Source organism: Lemur catta, chromosome 26 (genome assembly GCF_020740605.2).
Source record: "Lemur catta isolate mLemCat1 chromosome 26, mLemCat1.pri, whole genome shotgun sequence".
NCBI lineage: Eukaryota > Metazoa > Chordata > Mammalia > Primates > Lemuridae > Lemur > Lemur catta.
The window spans coordinates 4530020-4555756 of NC_059153.1; the positions used below are offsets into that span (position 1 = coordinate 4530020).

General features: G+C 38.6%; 1 protein-coding gene across 4 annotated transcripts in view; it reads left to right on the plus strand.

Moving 5' to 3' along the window:
- ANK2 (ankyrin 2) overlaps nt 1-25737 on the plus strand; it is a 396857-nt gene that overhangs the window by 208205 nt on the left and 162915 nt on the right. For 2 of the 4 annotated variants that reach the window (XM_045537497.1, XM_045537498.1), the window contains exon 1: nt 11144-11524. The exons of the other annotated variants lie outside the window; for them this stretch is intronic. In XM_045537497.1, coding sequence (XP_045393453.1) covers nt 11390-11524 — 135 coding nt within the window. In that variant the 5' untranslated portion in view covers nt 11144-11389. Of the gene's footprint in view, nt 1-11143; nt 11525-25737 lie in introns of those variants that run through there. 4 annotated transcript variants of the gene reach the window in all.

Consider the following 25737-nt stretch of genomic DNA (forward strand, 5'->3'; position numbering starts at 1 on the left):
GACCTTAAAATGCTGTAAAGAAAAGTAGCTGTGATGGAGACTTTATAACATTAAGATACCACGAAAACGTTTCTAACTTTCCAAGGAACAGAGCAAACAGAATGGGGGGAGTCTTTTAAGAATTGTCATGTGGTTTACACTCCAGTAAGGTCTCCAGTAGTAAGATCATAGAAAGGAGAAGGACAGAATGGTTAGAGCAAGTGCTCAAACCATGCATACTACTCGCATCTCCAACTATCAAAATAGCATCAAAACAGATGTCTAAGTCCTAGATGTTTCAACAGAAACCTCATTAGATTGGAAGAGAGGTGACGGGGTTGGCCCCCAACCCAAAGTGTCATATGGTTGGTGACTTTGGAGTCAGTTTATTAAACTGCAAGTGGAAATAGCACTGAAATTTCCTGAAAGTTTTTTTTTTTTTTTCACTGCAACCGCAGAGAGAACCCAAGACCACAAATAAAAACGTAATGAGAAAAGAAGGCTACTGATGTATCACTGACTACAAATACAAAAAGGTGGGCAGAATGTAAAGGTCTTTGAAGGTCACTTTGGCTCTGCTGAACAATGAGGTCAAAGACCTGTAGGATAACTTTACACCATAGAAAGATCCATCTTCCCTTTTCTTAATGCAGACTAATAATAAACTGAACGGTATCAGGTTCTAGAACAAAGAGAAGAAAAACACCTTGTAAGACATGGTCTTTAACATTTGATCCTCAGATCAGCTAAAATCGAACGCTGTTAAAATAGAAAGGGCATATTTTAGTAAAATTGACATTTTAAAATGTCAGTGGTTAATGAAAATTATATTCACTCTTATTGATTATTCTTTTTTTGGGAAGAATTTAGGATAAAATTAAATTGTCATGACACACTTCTTTGTCCACCAAATGGAACATGACCTTTGGTGTTTCATCTGACAAAATCAGGTTAGAACTTTGCCATAGAGTCTGAGCTGTCAGAATAGGAAGCCAGGAATAATTTGATAGCTGTAGACATTTACAACTGGGAAATTCTAATTTCAAACATTAGAAGTGTCATCAAAAAGGACAAGAGTGAATTTTTATGGTGCTCATTTCTTCAGGAGGGGTAGTTACTGCCGAGAGCAGATACCTAAATGACCGATGTCCGATGGTGGCAAAGCATGAAGATTCCACTTGCTGTGGGTCATGAACCCAAGCTGGAAACGACTGTCTTTTCTATGAGTACTTAGTGTCCACTGATAACTGGGAGGTACTTGTGCATTTGTGAGTTGCTGATTATTGGTGATTGTTGTGTATAAAAGATTAGCATTGACTTTGAAGGTAAGATGTGTTAGAAGTAAAGATACATTTGGAAAAAAGAAAAACAGTGGAGAGGAGAAACAGGACATGCGTGTCATAGACTAGAGGTGACATCAGTGAAGGTGGAGGCCACACAGGTGGTGGCTGTGAGGAGGATGAGGGGTCAGGGCAGGACTCTGTTGACATCCATCAGTGGGGAAAAAGAGAACCGATAATAAAAGAACACAGAACAGCTCTGCAGGTGGAAAGAATGGAATGAGAAGAAGTTTTCACTACATATAATACCTTTTTTTTTTTTTTTTGACAGAGTCTCACTCTGTCACCTGGGCTAGAGTGAGTGCCGTGGTGTCAGCCTCGCTCACAGCAACCTCAACCTCCTGGGCTCAAGCGATCCTCCTGCCCCAGCCTCCCGAGTAGCTGGGACTACAGGCATGCACCACCATGCCCGGCTAATTTTTTCTCTATATATTTTTAGTTGTCCAGCTAATTTCTTTCTATTTTTAGTAGAGACGGGGTCTCCCTCTTGCTCAGGCTGGTCTCGAACTCCTGACCTCGAGCGATCCTCCTGCCTCGGCCTCCCAGAGTGCTGAGATTACAGGCGTGAGCCACTGCACCCAGCCTATAAAATACCTTAGAGGCCCACGATAGCCAAACCGCAGAGCTGTGTGTGTGTGTGTGTGTAGACACTTATTGCAAGAGTAATCCTTTTGTACCTTTAGAGAAAAATCGTGTTTCTCTGGCATTAGCAGTGATCACTCTCCATGTGTTTTATAACCAGATGTACATACACCCTGAAATAAACATGCGTCATCCGTAGTCTTACCTGGACCTAAAACCATCTTCTGGGGTTGTCGCTGCTATTGCTGCCGCTGCCGTTGGCATTTGTTCTTTCCATTCCTCCTCGGATTTGCATGCTTACCCACGTGATTCGGTGCCTGGACCATTTCATCTGACCAAATCCAACCTCCGAAGGAACGATCCTACAAGAACTGACAGAACAGTAATGCGAAGGAAATTAAAACGCATTTAACAGTCATTGGATACAATGCCTGCAGGTTGCCCTTCTTGGAAACTCGCGGAAGCATTTCTCTGTGTGCATCAGTAATATTACACGCTTGCCTCTTTTTATTTAAATGCTGTGTTTGGGTCTGCCTGTAGTGCTGAGTAGATATTATGGGATGCATGACCTAAACAGACCACTGCGGTGCAGAGCAGCAATCCCTGGTGCTTCGCTGCCCAAGGAGAGGAGGAGGAAAGTGATCCAGATGGAGGATTTAGATATTCATAAAAGTCCAGAAGAATCTGCAAGAGAGGAAAGGCAAAGATGAGGTTATGATTATGAAGACCGGGGGAGGGGAGGAGGGTCAGATCACACAGGGCTCTTCACCACGTTAAAGATTTGGGTTCGTACTGTGAAGATCATAGGGAGTAGCCCACCCAGGAAAGATCTGGAATGCTCTGGAAAGATCTCTCTGCCTACAGCGGGGAGAATAGGTGGAAAGAGAGCCCAGCTAGAACCAGGGGACAGTTTAGGAGGGCGGTGAGAGTCATCCAGTCAGGAAATGAATTGCTGACCTAAAACAGTAGCAGAGGGAAGTAGGGTTTGCAGGACTAGGTGTGAGGTACAGGGAATGCCAGGCACTTCGAGGTTTCCAGCTTGGGCGGTGAGGGTGTAGGGCTGAGCCGAAAGACACGGGGCCGGGATCAGGTTTGATGAGGACTTTGGCTTAAGGGAGAGATTCTTTACTGACTTAGAAAAGCACTGAGAATGTTTAAATACTAACTTTAAAGAGCTAATAGAAAGGAAAAACATTTTTCTTAAAACTATTCTTTTGGCCAGGAATGGTGGCTTCTGCCTGTAATCCCAGTATTTCGGGAGGCCAAGGAGGGAGGACTGCTTGAGGCCAGGAGTTCAAGACCAGCCTGGGCTACATAGCGAGACCCTGTCTCTACAAAACTACATTGAAAAAAAATTAGCTGAGCATGATGGTGTGTGCCTGTAGTCCCAGCTACTCGGGAGGCTGAGGCAGGAGGATCACTTGAGGCCAGGAGTTTGAGGTTGCTGTAAGCTATGATGATGCCACTGCACTCCAGGCTGGGCAACACAGCGAGACTCTGTCTCTAAGGGAAAAAAATAATTCTTTAATAATTGCTCTTAAAGGAAAAAAAAACTTAATTTTTAGAGATAGATCTGCATTTTCTTATCATATTTACATTCCTTCCTTCCTCTTTCCTTGCCTCCCTCTCTCCCCTCCTTCCTTTCTTCTTTCTTCCTCCCTTATCTTCTGGTAGAAAAGATAAATCATATATTGACCTTGTAGCATGATTTATAAACGACTAACTCTAAAGATTAAACACACACAGACATTAGCATAGGAGTGTGTTTACTGTAGTTCGTTACTGTACAGATGAGAGTGCTAAAATACAAAATGCAGCTGATAGTCCCCTGTCCAATATTCATCCTATAACAGCATATAGCTAATAGTATTGGTGCTCAGAGGACATAAGACCACATTGATATAATTTTAGAAGAATAAATTAACAATATTGATTTTAGAATATCTTTATGATCATATTCCAGAGGTTTTGATGGCCTATAAAGTGATTCTGTTTCCAAAACAAAAATAGGACATCATCGAAAACTTAAAAATAATTCTTCCATTTTCCAGGGAGAAGAAATGATGTATCATCAGGCTATTTATTTCAGTCTGAATAATATATGAAGGATTATAAACAATTCTTTATACTTTAAGGTGCGTAGAATAAATTTGCTCTAGAGAGATCTTGAAAGGGAGCCCAAGTGAGTTATCAGTTGGACAATGAAATTCAGATTCTTATTGGAGCTCTATGTTTTCATAAATGAAAATATAAATTTATAAATTCATACATAAAATAAATTTAGTCTGTCATTCCACAGTTGTAGTGCAACTGTTTTTGATTAAATGTACACTCAACATACCATTTTTTAAGAAAAACGATACTTTACAACCAATCACTCACTAAAGTAAATGCAGCACAACTGGAAGAAGCTACTCAATTCAATGTTTTAACATACTGCAAGAAAACCAGTTACCACCCTCATAATAAATCAAGTTGAATTGGTAATTCTAAAATAAATACTCATATCACTCCAGTTTGGGCCAGAATTAGAGATTTAGTTTGAACTTAAATTTGTTCTTGATTTACCAATGCCTGGCTGCTATAGTGCATTTTAAATGTTTATGTCTCTTGCTAGATTTTAAATGTTGGGTGTGTGCATTTTGGGGGGAAATTATGATTTTAAAGTACTTTGAGACCAATAGATTAAAATATTTGAGTATAGGATTCCATAAACCTGGGCTCTGTTTTACGGTTGAAGCAATCTTTTGGTGATGACAAACGTATCGAAACATTTAAACCCCAATATTCTGTGTCGTAGCCCAGAAAGTTTCTGAAAAGTTGTTATTTCTCTAGGATCTCTAGTGCAAATGTACACACTGAGCATATAAATGTATGTAGCTTGATGCCTGTGAGCTTGCAAAGGAATGCAGTGGCCAACTACGAAGTGAAGTGAGAAATGAGAAGTATGGATATTTATTTGCTAGTCTTAGTCGTGGATGATTCATTTGAGCTTAGTTGTGGAGTTTGCTTAATAGTAAGACATTATTTGGGGAGGTTGATTATGAATTCTCATCAGTACAATACTCCTGTTTGTCTTGTCTAGATGCTCAAGAACTGTGTCTAACTGCTGTGGCATGTGAGTCTCTTTGACAGATGGTTCTGGACAACCGTAGCACGCAACATATAGAGCATAGCTGTTCAGCCTCCTCCCCAGCCTCCCCCCAGTCACCCCTTCTGAGAATGTTGTCACTTTGGGTGCCAGACTTTCCCATAAACTGATCAATAAGTTATGCTGTGCACCATTCATTTTAAAATCATCTTAACTGAGTACTTTTCAGAATATCTCTATCAGCTGTCTCTCTGGTTCACAGCTGGAAATTTACCAGAAATGTTCGTAAACTAAAACATGAACTTGGCTTTCAAAAAATAACTATAAAGCCATGTTGTAAGGGGGCCCTCTTCTTGCTTTTTTGTTTTAATCACTTGACCCTCTCTTCAAAGAAATCTTGTGGGGAGCCCCCTGCTTTGGTAGTTGACCGTTTTCTGAGAAGTATGGACACACATATTTTTCTTCAGAAAAAGTGGGCGTGCACAATGGCTCCATTGTTTTATTCATGTTGCATTTCAAAGTCCAGTTCAATGTGACGGAACATAGAAGTAGTCAAATGGCCCTTGAGGCTTGCTTTGGACACCCTACACTTCTTGCCTCGTAGTCCTCTAATGTCAGTCGACGACATTTATTGAGTGCCCACTTGGTTTTGGGCATTGTGTAGAGGAGCCTTTAGAAAACTTTGTAAGTTGTTAGCACTGCTTATTAAAGAATGTTGTCTTTTATGTACCAGGAGTCAAGAGGCAGCAGTCTGGAATGAAAATGGAAGCTGGGAGGGAGGTAAAATTAAATTGGTTAATTGATGTCTGTGGACACACGGATAGCTTGGCAATATTCATTTGGATTACTTTGTAGAAAGCATAACAGTAAAAGTCACTTAGACTGACCTCAATTAGAAAAGTGAGACCACGTGTTCATACAGAGAATCTAGTGTGGATCCATAAATTACGCAATGGTTTTCCTGATTGACCAGTTATATAACAGATTCAACTGGTAAAAGTCGTTATGTGTTTAACTTGTAGTCAAATAAATTGGATCGAATGTATCCAAACATAGAAGAAAATAGCATGCTGCCTGTCTTACTGTGCAGAATGTTCTAGTTTGATTTCCACAGGTCAGTAGTTCCCAAAGTCAAAAGAACTTGTCCTTGGTGTTATGTGATTACGTGGGCGTCAAGAATTTTGCATGCATTACGAATAACTAAACATTAGTTTAATTAGATAAATACATTGGACTGAAATAGTCTTGAATTATAGCTATCATGGTAAAAAAAAAAGGGTGAGGGGTAGAAGGACAGATACTAATCTGAGCAGATTTATAAATTCAGCAAAGGTAATATAAATCTTACATACTAACAATGATCTCAAAAATACAAAGAGTTAACTAAGTACCATGCTAGAAAAGTTTTCTTTGCACATGATAGCTTAGATTAAGAGAGACTCTACATTACGTTTTTAACTCATATGTGGATATTCTCAAATAACTCTTACAACTTGGAGGAGAGAAAAAAATTAAATTCTATCATTCGTAGTGAAACATTCTGTTTTGCCACTTTAATGACTTGTGGCAAACTATTTTTTTCTATATTTTTAATAGCACTTGCCCTTTAAGAATAAATTAATCAAAACATTTGAGGGAAAATAAGACTGGCTTATGTAGCTGATTTGCAAAGACTTGTCTTACAAAGTCCTATAAAACTGTTCTGCAAAGTCGATTTGGGAGAGTAAGACTGTTTCCAGGGGAAAGTTCTTTTACAATTAGAAGTTGTGGAAAGGTGTGTTTGAGTGTGGTTTCCAAAGAGTGTCGAGTTTATCAACGGGGCTAAAATTCGGGAAGGATGGAGCAAGAGTAAAATGGTCCTCACCTTGGAAATGGTACCAAACTCCTTTCCAAGGTGCTCCAGGTTACCAACAAAGAGTGTGTCCTATTGTCACAATGGTTCTTGTATCTTCATTGTTGGTCTACCGGGAAACACTACTGAACAAAGCCAGTCTGTACAACCAGAGACCAGGATGCAAGATACCAAGTAACTTTTATCCCTTTTCCCCATGGGAATGGACTGAATAGATGTTCAGTTAACTACCACCTCGTGTTAGGTGTGTGTTCGAATATTACAAGTTCTGTGTCATAGAAGCAGAAAAACTTCAGAACTGGAAGAGATCTAGCAATATAACCCCCTTAGTTTTAACAAAGAGAAAACGGAAGCCCAGATTTGGTAAAGATTGAACAAGTTCACACAGGTGCATTGGTGGCAGAACCAAAACCTGAAATTAGTGACTCCTACCTGAGAGGTCTCTTCAAAACTTCACTTCGGCTGCTGTGATCTAACTCGTTAGGTTAAGTTATAGAACTGAGACAATTATTTATTTTCTAAGGTGTTAGTTTCCTGATGGTTTGGTAATCATGACTTCTTATTTACAAGGTGAAATGTGAAACTGCAGTGAATGATTTTCAGATTTGCTGTCATAGAGAACTCAGCAGCGACTCTCAGACTACAGCTGAGAATCCAGCCTTTGCTCTCTGTCTTTAATCACTTTTCTCTTAGGGTGGATTTGAAACACAGCGACACAGATGGAATAAGAACGTTAAAAGTGCCTGGGAATTTTAGAAGATACTGCAAATGTGTCACATCATGGGGGCTTTGAATGTCACGTTCTAAGTCTTGTATCAAATTCAAGTCTCCTGCTCGAAGTGTGGTCAAACATGCAAATATTTGCTTTCTGAGTCATTTGCCCTATTGACTTTGAAGAATTTTTGAGGAACAGTAATGACATTGTTCTGGCCTGGCAGACAGCTTTTCCCTTGTCAGATATCCACAGACATCACAGCTGTCTAGAGAGCGTGTCATTAAGGCACAGTGCTGCACAGGATCTGCTACCTTTGCCTTCCTTGACAAAATGTTAAGTAGTATATAGATTATAGCATCACCTAAGCTTTTGGGTGTTAACCACTAGGAGATAGAATTAGAAATGTTTTAGCTTCTGCAAACACTTCACGTCTTTGTATTTGATTAGAAAGTATCAGATCCATTGGCAAAGCTTGGAGGGTTCACAAAGAGGAAGGTGTTCATTGGAAATTCCATTTTCATAGCTCTAATATCTTCCAGGTTGATTAAATCTGTTCAGGCAGAGAATGGGAAATTTCAGCCATCACAGGAGCACTGGGGGTTTGTTTTTGTCTTTCCTTTGCCCATTTTGGTTTGGGCACTAGGTTTCAGCAGCAGGGTTTAGGGATCCCTATGTGGTATATTTGGGGCAGCCCTAATGAATGGGAATATGGATTTTATATTCAACAAGCAGGAAGTTTCTTTATTGGGGAGAGAATGAGAATATTTCCCTGAGATGAAGAAAAGAGAGAGGGGTAGAAGAAAACTCATGGCGAAACATTTAGAAAAAGTGTCTTCCAAGAGCTGTCAGCATGTTACTTTTTTGGTTCGTGCTCTCCGTGTTGTTTTCTTTCTTTAAAAAGCACTATAATTTCTCTTCTAGGAAAAGTCACTCCCATTGGTTAATCTTTTTTCAAAGACTAAAAAGGGTCTTTATGGCAAATCTGGAAATGAAATTAAAGATTTGTCACGCTTAAAGGTATTCAAAATTATTAAATCTGTGACCATCACTATGCAAAAAAGAGAGGTTTAGGTCAGTGTAGTTCGGTTAAGTATTATGAATTGTGCTTGTATCTGTGGCTGCCTTTTATTCATTTACTTCACAAACATTTAATGCCAATGTGCATGGTTAGATCTGTGAGGTCTTTGAGAGAGACCGAGTTTATCATGTAAAAGAATGAGAATGGATAGTCCTCCCACCCCTATTCCAAAAGATATTAGAACAAATTAAGGGACTAACACAGGTGTAATGAAGACTTGCAAGAGAAAGTATATTTTTAAACGAGCTTTGAAGGAGACAGTGAACATGCATGCTTGGCTGGAGGAGTAGCACATGCCAAGCTCGGCAGTGGAATGGCTGATGTATTAATGAGACAGAAAGATGCCAGGGACCAAGTCATGCTGTGAAAGCCCAACAAAATCATGCATCTAGCACCTAGGGACCGCTCCCTAATCTGGAGCAGTTAAATAGTTCTTTTCCACCTGCAAGTACAGAGTTTCAGATCTCAGCTCCAGAATGAAGTGGAGGGGTTAAAGATAATTTTTAGGATTTGCATCCGGTGTTTTAAGTTGTGTCATTCTATAGTAAAGATTCCGTTGAATGTTGAATCTTTACGTTTTAAAAATAGTTAACAAATTCTAAAAGTGAGGGGAAAAGGGCGCCTCTTTCAACAACTGGAAAAAAATCTTGGTTTATATTCTTTTTGTGTGTGTTTCTATTCTGAATAAAATAGTTCATATATATTCAAGAAGAAGGGCCCATTAGAAGACTTTGTGGGGTATAGACCTTCTCTAGGCTCTAAGAACCTTAGAGAAAAAGACAGGAAAGTTAAAACCTCATCCTTCCAGCAGAGTTTGTAAACACATCGTTAAACATCATAGCTAACTTAATTCCTACAATGCGTGGTTCAAGGATGTGGAACCTTTGATGAGAAATTACATATTACGATGAATTAGTTCAGTCTGCATGAAATTATTCAGGCAATATGAAAGGCTTTGTTTGATACATTCTAGCCAATAGTCTAATCTTGTTACTGATATCAAAGACTTGTTTTTAGGGACAATTTTGCTGAAAGCTTTACTATTTAAGATGTTTGGGTTCTGCACCTCTTTAACATGAATGGGGAAATCATGTGTTCCCTGCCCATTATTGTCACAATACTGTTGGTTCAGTTAGTAATTTAAAAAAAAAAATGGTTTTAAAAGATGCCATCCATCACCTGTGGCTGAGAAGTTAAAATAATTTTGCTCAATAGTGGTGAAGCCTCTCAGAAATTGGAGTGTGGGGTCGGATCTTTATAGGAAGAGGCAAACTCAAGGCTCATAAACTCTGGAATGAAGAGTTATTCAGAACTGGATTGCAGCATGGGGCCCCATGGAAAGCCACCATCTAAAAATGCCACTCTCAGATTTTAGTGTGTAGGGCTCTGGGAACTCAGATCTGAGAAGAGGATTTCAGGAATTCTATTTTTAGTCTTTTTTTTTAAAATTATTTTTAGTTTTTAAAGAAATAATGACAAAGTGGAAAAATGAATGGTAATCCATCAAATGTGATATAGTTCATTTCAAAATATCTTTCACTGCCTGTGTTCTTCCAATGATTGCTTCCAGTTCAAAACATTTTTGAAACATTTAATATTTAATGTATAACATGTGGATGGATGATACAAATCTCTAGACTCTGTGTTGAGTGGTTTAAAACCATCTGAAAGACAAACATATGCACATATGAAACACATAACAAATGAGGAAGGACAGGACTAATATTCACATAATTTTATATATGTATAGCTTTAGAGAAAACCCTACTAGAGCAAATAAGTTTAATCCACGATAGTCTATAATAAGGCCTTGATTTTTATCATAATTGGCTTCATAAACTTACTGTATATTTGCTGTGTTCATCTCAGTGGGAAACAATTTCCTTCAAAAATCCACAGTATGATTTGAATGATTGCATGGTGTTGAAAAGCCATCTTGATTATTTTTTGCAAAGTTTGGGAAATATTTCCAAAACACCAAAAATTAAAAAGAATGATAAATGAATCCAAAATGTTGTGCTCTCATGTGGCATAATAATGAATAACTGCATAATTTATAAAAACCAAACCTTCCATGCTGGTGTCGAATGAACCATTTTGATTGATACGTTTCCACTGGGTATTAAATTCTAAAAGGATGGCCCACTGTTTTCTGTAGGTCATGATTAAAAAGGCAGCGTATATAACTCAAGTGGATGCCGCTCGGTTTGAGCAATTGCAAAAAATAATTCTTATCTGTTGTGCTGATAAAGCAGGGTCATTAATAGATTTACTATTCTGCGGGAATCCAGAGACAGAGGGGGTAGAATCAAAGGAGTCAAAGGCATTCATGGAGTCATACAAAAATCCTCCAGTGCAGGGACGTTTTGCACAGCAGGACCTGTGTCCCTGTGTGAGGCAGGCTGATTGCATGGGGACAAACAAAACGCCACCACCCCCTCCCCTGCTGTCTGTCTCCTCCCCCCCCACCATTGACATGCATAGCTGGCCTGGTAGGTGTAAAAATAGACTGGCAGGGCTTGCACTGGAAATGGTCACTGAATGCAGCTTGCAGTTGCCGGGGTTTTGAGTTCTGTGTGACACCCACAAGCCAGCCAGCAGATGGGGAGAACTGGTGAGGGGCATGCAGGGGGGCTGAGCAGGGGAGCCGAGGACCCTCTTGCCGAGCTGCCTGCACTATTGTACCCCTGGGAGCCCTGGACAGAGTGAGGCGGGCGAGGAGCAGCCCACCACGGGGACAGCAGGGGCTGACATGGGGAATGCAGCCCTGTGCTCGTCCTGTCACGCCGAGAAGAGTCTAAGAGCACAAGGACACATGCAGGAATTGGAGAAAACTCCAGACTACTACGGCTGCAGCAGCGAGGATGTCCAGGAACCTGGGGTGCGGGTAAGTTTTTAAGCCATGAGCAAGGAGGTAGGCAGGACGGTGGCAGAAGAATCAACAGTGGACCTCACTGGTCACACCTCTCAATTTCCTGGAAAGAAGTTGAAAGACCAAAACCAATGCGATCAACCCACCTGGCCATCTGGCCATCACTGGGTCACTGGCGTGTTGTCCTGATGGCAGAGCCACATGTTTGCTTCTTCTCAGTTGTCTTTAACCAGGAGCTGACGTTTGGGAATGAGCAATGACACTGTCTCTTTAATTTCAAATTTGTCCAAAGGTGAACATATTATATATATTGTCATAGAGCGACTTGCTGCAAAATTGTAGAGATTCACTTACATTCAGACTATATCACATTATTTTTCCTGTTTATACATTCATGTGGAGTTCATTTTTCCCCAGGTCCCAGGGCATTTTTTTTTTTTAAGCACATGCTCACTTAGAAACCCAACTCCAGCCTACAAAGGTATTTTACTTCTAATATTTGACTAACTTCAGCAAAAAAGGCCTTCAAATACTGTTCTGACTTACGAGGATGATAGTTGGTGAAAAGGCTTAAAAGTGGAGCGATCAAATATTTAAGTCGACTTGGAGATTTTCATAATTCACAGGCATGATGTATTCCTTAAAAAATGGGTACAAAGGCTTATTGTAATTTTTTTTTTTTTTTCCTGGCCAGGAATCTCTTTCTGGACTCTTTTGATTTTCATATTTGCCGGAGAATAAAGTTATCCTTGATCTGTCAGATTCAGGAATTTGACCTTATTGCAAGTTATTTATTTCAGACTGCAGCCAGGAAGCTCAGATATGTAGGATTTCTGAGTAAGGGAGGCTGAGGCCCATGGGTTTGTTATGCAGTTGCCTGGAATTTCCAGAAGCAAGAACAGGATCCGGGGCACGGGAAGGGGTGCCCTGGTCCCTTTGGGTTTTACTCTGACCAGGAGGAATTTCAGCATTTCTGAGATTGGGTCAGACCATAGTGAAAGTGAAACCAAAACTAAGAATTTGTCAATAAAAACAGCATGCGGGGCAAATGTTTATACAGTTTGCAGTGCACAGAAAGTCCTGTGAGTGCAGAGAGGCCAGCACTTCTGGGATGGTCACTTTCTGTTTCCAGAAAGACACAGAAAGGTGGGGAGGGAGGCATTCCCGGGGGAAGGCAGCCACCTGCCTGAACAACCACATAGGTGACGTTTGTAGGCAGGAGCTGTCGCATTGCTCCTGGATTATGGTTTAAATCACCCACGTCCGCCCGGAGAGCCACTGTCATTAGAGCTGTCACTTCTAATGCAGCTTTCTAAACGGAGGGGACAAAACAGGTGAACTGGTAGCAACTCTACACGCTCTCGCATTGCTGCACTGTTGAAATCTATTCTCTCAGCATGCATTACCATCTTTAAAGGGTAGTTTCCACATGCACGGATTTTTTTGTTTTAAATTAATTTAGCATTTAGACCATTTTTTAAAGTGTTAGTTACTAATTCCTTGTGTTTTTAGGTGACACAAACGTCCTATATTTTTTTTTACCTTTTCAAAATGATGAAGAAAAATGTAACACGTGAAAAGAAATGAGAGGTGCTTGAAGAATTAAATGTAAAAGGATATTTTTTAAATGTAGAGCACAGAAGTGTTGACATGTGGGTGAGCTGAGATGTTCTTTTTGGTAAAGAAGAGGGACTGTCAGTGTGATTCTGAGGCCCCAGGGCAAATTCATTCCAAACTACAGAGTTCAGAAAACTATCTGGAAACTTTTTAAAAGAAATATTCACAGCAACATCACTGCCCTGTCAAAATTCTTCTATCCCTCTCAAAATAGATATTGGCCCTGAAAAAAATAGGAGTTGATTTTTTAAAATTATACAATCTGATTTCTCTGAATTAATGGATGCACATATAACCTGTTGGTCATTGAATAAAATCTTGTGCTAAAGATTTTGTAGACTGGAGCATTTTAATAGTTGCTGTGACATAGAAGAGATGTGACAGAGGTGGAAAGGGCCCTGTTCTCTACCTTCTGTCCCTATATTTTGCCCAATTTCTCAACTTTTCGCCATGGGGCAAAAAAAAAAAAAAAAAAAAAAAGCTAATGTTTAACATAATATCAAAGATGACTTAAAATATGTGGTTCTAGATAGCTTCAGTTTCCCACACTTAAGAAATCTATCGTCTTTCTTTACTTTTAAATGGGTACTATAAAACTGAAGTCACTTACCAGTAACTTAAACATCTATACATTCCTTTATTACTCACATTCCAGCATTCATCCTTGTCACAATTAATGATAAATAATTATTAAGAGCTTCAGAACCTGTAATTATGACATTCTTTGTTTGAGGGGAAAAATAGGAGCAGAGGTTTTTTTTATCTTTTATTATTTTTTTTTCTTTTGGAAATAAGCTTAGAAACAATTTGTAGAGTTTGTTGTGGTCTTGGGCTAAAAGTTTCAAATAAATAAATTTTCCAGTTTTATTCATTAATCAGAACTAGACAAAAGAAAAACAAATTTAAGACACTAAAACTATTGGACTTGATGTAAATTAATGCTACATTCTTTTCTATAAGCTTTATGTAAAGTTTTGAGTATTCTGACTTTATTTGTATAGATGAGGATAGCAGTGAGGAAAAAATCAGTCAAGACTAGTGTTGAAAATAAGCAAACAAAAATAATTTTTCCTTGAGCAATATTACCTTATATCCACATTTGAAATTTCACCTATAGGCTTCAAGAAAGATAAAGCAAATCAGTTCAGAATAATGTCCGGACATGTTATGTATCTGAACCCAGGAATTAGACAAAAATAATTATAGAAAATGAAACTAGGTATTATTTTGACAATATGGTAAATTTTTAAGTTTTAAAGCAAATTTTAAAAAAATACAGTGTAAAAGATTAACAACCAATACACCATAAACATTTTACAATTCTACAACTGGCAAAATAGTATATTATTTTTATAATGTATGTGCAAACTAATGCTAGAATCTCAGAGCACAGTTCATCAACCTCTTTTTGTAAAGGGCCGGAGAGTGAATATTACAGACTTTGTGGGCCCCCGGTCTCTGTCGTAGCTGCTAATTATAGAGCAAAAGCAGCCACAGATTGCAGTTAAACAACTGGGCCTGGCTATATTCCAATAATTATTAAATTTTTCTATTACTAAATTTTTAGTTGACAAATGTTTCAGTTACTAAATTACCAAATAGTAATTTCAGTGACTATTTTTTCCCTAGTCTGTAAAGATATAAATTCAAACAAGTTACCACTTTATCTAAAGTAATAAAGATATAATAGCGTTCCATCTTGGGAGATTGTGTTGAGACTGATACACATGCCTGGGAAGCCTGTCAATTGTTCTAATTATTTGGGAAGCAGTTTATATGGAAATACATTTCAAAATATGGTTGCAGTTTCTGTTTTGCACGTTGCCAGGGCAACAAGGACTCCAGTAGCAAGGAAGTATTTACAGGAGGGAAAAGAGTGTGCAAATGTCCTGAGCACCAACTCCAGGTGAATGGGCTGGTCTAGACTCTGATCCATCCATCGAAAATATCCTCCAAACCAAACCCTCCTTCCTTCACCCACACCCTCAAGGGCAGAAGAGAACTCCTGCCCCTAGAGAACTTATTCCAGATCCCCTGAGAAAATGTCTGCTTTCCTAATGCAATTGCCAAACTCACAAGCATAGTTCAGGGTTTTCCTCCAACATGCAGTTGCCTCTTCCATGAATCCTGAAAGAACTCGAAGATCTGCTATTATCACAGTCGATTTGACAGGTCCAACAAAGAGGACGTGTGTAGGGCAGGAGAGGGTCGAGAACGAAATTCAGCTGTCTTTAAATTTTTATTTAGTCCTGGTAAGGCTTCTAAATTTTTAATCCCAAAGGGAAAAACTGCATCATCAATACTTTTCCATTTTCATTTATGCAGATGATGAGTATGTATATTCCAGGTTCACTTGTGAAAGAAGCAGCCCTTAGAGATATCCTTAGAGACCTTGTCCTGGATCCTAGGGTAGCTCTGGGGCATGAGTCACCAGGGCCTTGCAGGGTCCACCTCGGCGCCAGAGAGAGAGATTCTTAACCGTGCTTTGGTAAAGTGCAATTTAGAACAACATCAAAAATGTATCTTTATTTTATGTTCTTCTTTGGGCTTGTGTTTTTGTTATGGCATCATTTATAAATTTGCATATTGGTCTAAGTACACTCTATATTTTTCTTGCATTGAGATTGTCTATTTTTTTTTTTTTAGTTTCTTTGTCATAACCGATTAATTGGCTTTGTCCCAAGAGCAAAACCATAAATGTGATGCTTCATCACAGACACTACTTAGGTTATCTATCAAATTATCACACCCTTCTTTTTTTACCTGTTTACTCTCTGAGATTTTCACACTTCATTTATTTTAACAATTTTTTCCCAATTGTAGTAGAGAAGTTTAAGTTCTTTGTATCAGCTTTTTCATTATCCTACAAATTTTCTTATTACTTTAGACCCTGAGTCGTGAATCCTGGTGTTATTATGAAAAGAATTCAGTACTTTTCTGCCAGCTGACTCACAAGGTAGTCAATCAGCAAACATTTATCGAACCAGGCATAGTTTTAAATGCTGGCCATATAATGATCACAAGAGAGTTCCTGTGGTCGGGGACACAGACTTTAAATATTTATGAGAGGATGAGGAAGCGTATGCCTAGCTGAGACAGGAACATGCCGGGCATGTCCCAAGGATAGAGATTGGTTAGCTTCTATCTATGACTGAGGCCCAGTGAACAAGGAAGAGAACGGATAGCAATGAGATATGAGAGGTAGGCATGGGCCTATCTTGGCAGAAGTCTGATTGCTTTCTCAATTGTGGTAGGTCTTGGTAAAGGATTTTGAATTCCATTTAGTATAGTGAGAAGCTTCTGGAGGGTTCTAGTCTAGGAAATGATAAGACTTCATTTATGCTTCGAAAAGACCTCTCTCTCTCTCTCTTTCCCTCCCTCCCTCCCTCCATCCCCCCCTTCTTCCATCCCCCCTTCCTCCTTCCCTTTCTTTGCTAAAGGATGTATTTTTGTTTTTACTGAAGGATTTCTTGGGAGGTTATAAAAGAAAAAGAGAGTGTTTTTGGCTTAAGCACCTGGGTACAAGATGGTGCTGTTTACTAAGATGCAGGGGTGTGGGGGGGAGAGAGAGGAGAGAGATGATTCCTTATCTGAAGCACATCAGCATGTCAAGAGAGTTAAATTTTTCTTCAGTTTTGAACTTTAAGAGGATAGAAATAAGGAACTCTAAATGGTAGCTTGAGCATTCTCTTCTGCAGCGGTTTTGTAACACAGAAGGGAAATTTCTTCGTATAGTTAGATTTGATATTAACCCTAATAGGAGCCAAAAGGGTAGTGAAAATCATTCTGGTAAAGCATGTCAAAACTATGAAATGGTAGAGATTTTTTGGATGATTTGTTGACAGATAAAGATTGGAAGAAGAGAAGATAGAACTGTTCTCTAGGAACTTAGAATCTAGTTTTAGAAACGGGACTTACCCACATGCAGTCAGTTAGCTACAGAAGGGAGTAGACAATTGAGTGGTGACATGAGTGACGAAATGAGTCCCTACAGGATGCTCATGAAGGGAAGGACCGGGGCAGGCCTCACTGCTCTGGGACCCATATTCAGGCCATGTGGAGCACAATGGCTGTACCAGTTGTTTACAGTTCCAGATGCTTCCATGCAGGCTAATTAAAATAGCCACTGCTGTGAGCTCACCAAGCTGCCCCCTGTGAGGCTAGTGAGACCCCATTCTCAGCATTCCCCAGCCTACTGTGTGCCCCAAGTAAGCAAACAAAGGGAAAACACATGGAAGCTTCCAGAACCACCCCCTTCTAGTGGTTTAGCCTATGTCCCTTGTGATGTGTTTGTGCCTGAGCTGAACTGCTTGGTAAATATTTTGAGTAACCGTCCTGCCAATGGAGAGCATGGAGCCCGACCTTGATCTTGGACGCAGAGTACAGTCTGGGTTCCTACTGGGGAAGGAAGGACCCCTGTGCACTCGCTAAGCATTTGCAGAGCCAGGCACTGGGCCCACCCTACCCCGATGAATGAGACGTGCCACCCGGGCTTGCAGGAGCGTAATCCAGGGATGGAGAAAGCAGGAGTCTCTAGACTGTGTTACAGGGTGGCTCGAAGGCACAGGGCATTGCAGAGGGACCACTCGGTCTCAGAGGGTTGCAGAAGTCAAGTCCTGAAGCATTTATGGGAAGATCACACCCTTGGTCTTGGTCACTAGTGACATCAGGATGACTGAGCAGCAGTGTGTAATACCCATGGCTATAATACCCAGTGAATATTGGGCATGGGCCGAGCCCATAAAGTTTGGAACAAGACCATGCGATCAGGTTATCGAGAGCTTCATAAGCCAAGATTTAGAATTTGACTAGATACTAGTGAAAGAGCACTGATCAAAGGCTGTTTTAGGAGAATCAGTTAGGTTGTACTTTGCATATCGTAAGCTCTGTTGTCTTTGAAGTGCCAAAGTGCATACCACCTGGTAGGTGCTCCATAGATATTTGTGAAAAGGATGAATGAATGAATGAATGAATGACTAGGAAGTCACCCAAGGTAGCAAATCTAGTTGTGGACATTTTCCAACCGAAGGTGACAAGCCCCCAGATGAAACCAGAGACTATCAAAATTGAAAAGGTGATGAAGAAAACAAAAAAAAAACCACTTCTAAAAACATTTAAAGAAATTGGTGACTAAGGAGTTTTAATTATAACCATCTGCTCAGAAAAGAAATGTACGCTTCCTGCAATTGCATACATTACTGGTATAAAATATTAATTGCATAAAACTTATTTACTGGCCGGGTGCGGAGGCTCACGCCTGTAATTCTAGCACTCTGGGAGGCCAAGGTGGGAGGATCGCTCGAGGTCAGGAGTTCGAGACCAGCCTGAGCAAGAGCGAGACCCCGTCTCTGCTAAAAAGAAAGAAATGATCTGGACAACTAAAAATACATTTAGAAAAATTAGCCGGGCATGGTGGCGCACGCCTGTAGTTCCAGCTACTCGGGAGGCTGAGGCAGGAGGATCGCTTGAGCCCAGGAGTTTGAGGTTGCTGTGAGCGAGGCTGATGCCACGGCACTCTAGCCCGGGCAACAGAGTGAGACTCTGTCTCAAAAAACAAACAAACAAAAAAAACTTATTTACTCTAGAAAATAATAGATATTTTCTTGAATTGTTATTCATTCTCTAAACATCAAGGTGTACATAAAATGCCATGGTTGCATTTTAAAGAAATTCGGTGAAGGATTACATTGTAATAAGAGGAATAATTGTAATGTAAACAATCAATAGCTAATTTGTTTCTATTACATTTTTCTTATGATGAGGGACATCCAAATCAAATATTTCTATTTATTTGAACTAGGTACTAACTTTTCAGTAATATTTTTCTTCCGCATTTAATAAGATTAGTTCCACTGTACATATAGTGGCTTTGTCAATGTCACATGCATAATGACAGAGCTGAGCATGCTCTTTGGAGAGAGCTCTCTTTTCAACCATATCTTGCTGCCTTCCCACACAGACATCTGCCGTGCCTCTTACTCACTTTTTGTTGCTGTGTTGGATTTTATGCCACTTTAGTGAAAATTTATTATGCCACCAAAAAAAAAAAAAAATCCACATTTTTTCCTGATCCCTTCATTTTCATTTAAGAGTGTCTCTTTGAAACTTTCGGCATATTACATCATATTTGACTGTCAAAATTTTAGGTGTGTTTGACTTTTTAAAGTTTACCCTCACAGCACATTTAGGTGTGTGCTTTTGACCGTAGTCAAACTTTCTTGGACCTTTCTTTAATATTTGCTTCTAAGAATTAAAAACATTGCAATGATTATTTGAAGTATAATCGTTTCGATAGTGACTTTGAGCTAATGAAATATATTTAAAAGCTATGTGAAACCCAGATGTTTCATAGTAGCGATTGTGAGTTTGAAACTATGTTTTTGATGGGTTGTAAATGTTGCTGACAGGCAGTTTATTTTAAATTTGGTTTTTTTTTTTTTTCTGTACTCTTTACCTACTTCAGTCATTAATGATTTACAAAGAGGGGCTCTGAAGTAGATCTTAGATTCTACCCCATACTGTAGCAATTCTAGCTTCTAGTTAGTCTAACACCTCTACTAAATAAACACATTGTGTACTTACATCTCTAAGACTGACACATTGTCTAACAAAGAATTCTCACCTTATCAAGGAAAAATGTACAAAATTATCCCTCTCACAAGGCAGAAATAATGTGTTAAAACTACAGCTGAAGTCTCTTCATTTTTGCTACTTTTGTATCATATCATGTCTTTCTAGATTGTTGGCCCCTGAAGGAAATTGTAAAACACCCAACACACCTAGTAGCACAGAAGTACATAGGAAAATTTGTAAAACCTTTTCCTTTTTGAAAACTTCTGGTTGTTATGCATAGAATTTCCCCCCAGAGTTACAAAAGGAAAAGGGCATTTTTAAGGAATAAAAGGCAAAACCATCTTCTATTAATATGGTATATGTTTCACAAATGTATCCAAACATCTATAATACATAATTATTTCTTTTAAAAAGTGGCTTTTGATATTCAGCTATTATGCATTCTTACTTCATACTTTTTGATGGACTAGATGATTGATAATGACGTAGGAATAAAACCTATTTGAGATTGTGTAATAAATACATAGAATGAAAGGTCTAGTTATTGCTTTATGGTGACAATTCCCAAAGTGTATTCCGTGAACCACGGCATCAGAAGAACGGCCTGGGGTGTTTAAAAATGATGTAGATTCCTGGGCCCCATTCCAGACCTCCTGAATTAGAATCTCAGGGGCGAGAGCCAAGAAAATTTATTTAACACGATTAAGCATGATCTCTAACAATGAACTATAGGCTGATGTAGAGTGCATTATGGACAATACTGCTGCTTTGTCTTTTTTTTTTTTTTTGAGACAGAGTCTCGCTCTGTTGCCCAGGCTAGAGTGAGTGCTGTGGCATCAGCCTTGCTCACAGCAACCTCAAACTCCTGGGCTCAAGCCATCCTCCTGCCTCAGCCTCCCGAGTAGCTGGGACTACAGGCATGCGCCACCATGCCCAGCTAATTTTTTTCTATATATATTTTTAGCTGTCCAAATCATTTCTTTCTTTTTTTTTAGTAGAGACCGGGGTCTCGCTGTTGCTCAGGCTGGTCTCGAACTCCTGACCTCGAGCAATCCTCCCTCCTCAGCCTCCCAGAGTGCTAGGATGACAGGCGTGAGCCACCGCGCCCGGCCTCTAAGTAACTCTTAAGTGCACTAAAGTAAGATAACCATTGCTTGATGGTGTAAGAGATTGACTTTACCAGAAAGAGAGGGCTGACTATGTCCCATCAGCACATGAGGGCAGAAAAGTAAAAGAAACCCTTCACGTTTTATTAAGCCTCTTCTTATCCAGGTTAATTCAGCTTATTGCTAAAACTCTATTTAGGCCGGGCGCGGTGGCTCACGCCTGTAATCCTAGCACTCTGGGAGGCCGAGGCGGGTGGATTACTCGAGGTCAGGAGTTCGAGACCAGCCTGAGCGAGAGTGAGACCCCGTCTCTACTAAAAATAGAAAGAAATTATCTGGCCAACTTATAAATATATATAGAAAAAATTAGCCGGGCATGGAGGCACATGTCTGTAGTCCCAGCTACTGTGGAGGCTGAGGCAGGAGGATCGCTTAAGCCCAGGAGTCTGAGGTTGCTGTGAGCTAGGCTGATGCCACGGCACTCACTCTAACCTGGGCAACAGAGTGAGACTCTGTCTCAAAAAAAAAAAAAAAAAAGCTTTATTTAGTGGCAATTAAAGAAACCAAGGCTACACATGACACCTGGGAACAGAAGACAAGCCCCCCCACCCCTGCAGTTCTTAGGCATCACCTTAGAAGTAAGAAAGTGTCTATTCTGTATTACTATGGAGTTTTAAACCACAGTACCTAGAATAAATTTAAGTTCCACTTCCAAAAACTAACAATCACTGTGTACCTGTATAGAGTTCTTTTGTTCATTGTTTAACCTTGTCAACTTCCATCAGAAATCTGGTCACTGAAGCACCCTAAGACAATGTTAGGACAATGTGTGTTGAAATTAAAGACAATGATAACCTATTCATAAACTATCGTGTGAGATCTAGAATATCTTTTGAATGGTATAGGCAGTGCTTACTTTGTAATGTGAGCTTTTAGAAGTAAAAGACAGAGTATTGCTATGCCAGCTTTGTAAACTCCTTATCTATATGCACATTTATAGAATATATGTAGAAAAATTCTAGAAGAAAACACATCAAATTATGCAATAGGTTTGGTTAATGGAATTGTGGCTGCTAACCATAGTTTTGTTTTTTTATTCATTTTTCAAATGTCCTACCATGAACATGTATGTATATATACACACATTATATATTCCTACATATTTTATATATACACATATATAAGAAGGCCAGGGGGATTTTATATATATATATATATATATATATATATATATATATATATATATATGTAGTGATATATATATATAAAATGATTATATATATACATATGTATATAATGATCCCCTAACCTTTTTAAGATATGGTCTTGCTGAACTGGCAGTGAACATTTTGAAGGGGAGTAGTACTGTTTGTACAACATATACAAAGGATAAAAAAGTAGAATACTTCAGTAATGCAAAATGAAGAGCATAATTAATATATGATCAAATAGAATGTTGTAATTTTTATAATTGCAAAATTTCAATGGATATCAGAGCAACTAATAAAAAATGTAGAGTTTAATTCTTAGTAAACTTTCTTTTGAGTTAAAGAGCAAAATTGTGTGTATTTAGTAATCTACGTTTCCTCTTAGACTGTGTAGAATCCTAAATATATACAAATACAATTTTCATTAAAAGTCTTGCATAATATGAATAGTCTATATTAGAAAACTTTTTTCCAGTGTGAGAAAAAGATACTGCTTTTGAGTACTAGTTTTTAAATCTATTTACTCTTCTGTGATTTTTGTCATCATTGTACAAATTAGGAATAACTTACTTATTTTCCAAGGTCATCATATATTTAATTCAGTTAGTTATAGTATACATAAAGAAAAATACTTAAATTGTAAATGTTCATCTTGATATTTCTCAGAAAGTGTACACACCTGTTTAATAGAACACAAAACTAGAAAGGTATTAGGTTATTAAGTATGAAATGTCCGATTTCCTTAAGTACTAAGTTTGACAGTTGATATCTCTGACATTTCACTTTGACACTTCCTCTTTTATTTTTATTGTGAAGGTACATCCTTATTCTTTCAAATGCATGGTTTGGCTTGTGATTATCTTTCCAATTTTTTTTAGAGCAATTTTTATGAAACCATGGATAAGTCAAAAATTCGTGTTATTTTTGAATATGAGTTCTGTCGTGGGACCAATGCAGTGCAGACAGCTCGAAATATCAACAAAGTGTTTGAGAAGGATGTGACGAATGAATGCACAGTATGTCGATGGTTTGAGAAGTTCCATTCTGGTGATTTTAGTCTTGAAAATGAGCCACGTGGGTGACCTGAGACCAAGGTGGATAATGATGAACTGAAAGCTGTAGTGGAAGCAAATCCAACTCAACCTATGCATGAATTAGCAGCAAGGTCTGACATTACTATTCCAACAATATTGGCCCATTTGAAACAAATCAGCAAGATACAGAAGCTAGATAGATGGATACTGCATGAATTAAATGAGTATCAGAAGAGAAATCGTCTCAGAGCTTGTCTTTCTTTGCTGTTAGGACATAAAGGTGAGCCATTTCTACACTGTATTGTTACATGTGATGAAAAATAGATACTTTTTGACAATGACAAGCATTAGACGCAAGAGCTGGATAATGACCAAGTGCCGAAACACAGTCCCAAACCAAATAGTCAACAAAGAAAGCTAATGGTGTCTGTTTGGTGGTCCAGGGCTGGTATTATCCACTACGGCTTCATGAAACCTGGTCAATCGATTACAGCGATGTCTACTGCAACCAATTGGATGAAATGATGAGGATGCTTGCGATTAAGCAGCTGAGACTGGTCAATAGAGACAGGCCAATCCTCTTGCAAGACAACACTCAACCACATGTAGCACGAACAACGCTGCTCAAACTACAGAGGCTGGACTTGGAAACTCTCTGTCATCCACCGTATTCACCAGACCTTGCACCAACTGACTACCAGTTCTTCTGGGCTTTGGACCACTTCTTGCAAGGAAAAATATTCAATTCTCAACAAGCTGTGGAAAACACCTTTCGTGATTTCATCACTAGCTCTCCAGGCTTCTTCACCGCTGGCATAAACAAGCTACCAGTTAAGATGGCAAAACTGTGTCGATAGTTTAGGTGCATACTTTGATTAATTGTACTGCTTCTTGTTAAACTACACTTTTGATTTGAAATCGGACATTTTGTATTTAATGACCTAAATTAGACTATTACCAGCAACCTAAAGCCTCTTTCTGATTCTTTCCAGAAACTACTACTGATTTCTAACACTATAGGTTAGTTTTGCCAGTGTTTGAATTTTAATAAATTACATAAAAAGATGTCGTTTTTTGTGTCAGACTTCTTTTGCTTAGCGTTATCTTTGTGAGATCTATCAATTGTTGCATATAGACATGTTTCATTCATTCCTACTCTCGATTCTGTTTAATATTCCATTTTCACTCTCTTTTAAAGTATAGGAATTGTAGAAAGGATTCGTGAATCTCTGCATAGTATTGGAAAATAATCTTAATTAATATTTTGGAAGGGATGGAATTGGTATGCTATAAGTGGTTCTTCCTTTTTATGGATGGTATCTTAGGGAAAGCATGCATGAGTGAAATTTATGTAGTGTGCTACCAAAAATCGATGTTAAAATGTAATACTAAGTTAAGGGGAAAATATCGCTGCCTTTATATAAAAATGAAATTTCAAATGATCTCATATACAAAAAAAAAAGATATTTGCTTAAAATATCCAGGCAGAATTTATCTATTCAGTGAAACTTAGATATTGTTCTGATGCCAATTCTCAATTTTATGTGTTGATAATTAACTTAAAAACATTTCAAAAGTAAAAATATAAACACCTAAATTTACTCTGGCTTCTCCCCTTAGCTAAAAGGTTTATAGCATTCACTTTTATGTCTGAACCAATTTTCTGAGCACATAGGCCATTGGGTTAAGAACACTGTTTTGGAAAGTTGCATTAACTCTCTTCCGAATATTAGAACACCTGTCAGTAATTTTCATTTCGTAGCAATCTAAAATCCTGTTGGATGACACTAGAAATGTAGGTTAAGCTGCATACTTGAGCTGGAATGTACAAATTTGTGGTTTACAGAAGTTTTTTATTATTGGTGGCAGCTGAATAGAAATTGTCACGTGGGATTTTTCAGTGCAAAGTGATTTAGATCATTTATGTGTTCTGACTGTAGGAAGACGGTGGGTGGAATTCTTTCTGAAAAATATGAGTATCTCCAGCATGCAGTTTTTGGTTACCCCCAAAGTTTTGGTTTTCAGCAAGATAGCAATAAAAATGTGAGCTCATGAAAGAGCTGACTTAAACAATCCAGCAGTCCCTACATAAAAGTATGAATAGTTAAGTAAGAGCATCCGGATATCACAAAGAGGGTGTTGGGAAGAATCTTCATCCTTAGAGACAGAACACACCCAGTTCTGGTTCCCTTTTTCTCCGTTTGTGCTGTATACACTTCAGCATGTTTTTAAGTACTCGGGTATAGCTTAGACCTGCTGGCAACACGGTACTGCCAACAACTTTCACATTTAAAGAAAATCATGTGTATACATCTATAATTTGATTTGCTATTGTTGTTTTGCATTTATCTCTTCCAAGAAAAAACACAAGTATATATAAAAAAAAAACCTCAGTAAGTATTCTCTGTGCCCGTCGCTGGGCTAAACACATTCAAATTGTCATATTAATCCTCCTATCAATTCTAAAAAGTACATTTATTTTTTGATAAAGAAATTGAGATATACAAAAACCCAAGATCATACAACTCATATATTAATCCTTCTATCAATTCTAAAAAGCACATTTATTTTTTAACAAGGAAATTGAGATATACAGAAACCCAAGATCATACAACTCAATGATCTGCTCAACATGGATTTTAACTTGCCCTACATTCCTAGGAAGAGACCTAATGAATTGTAAAAATTTT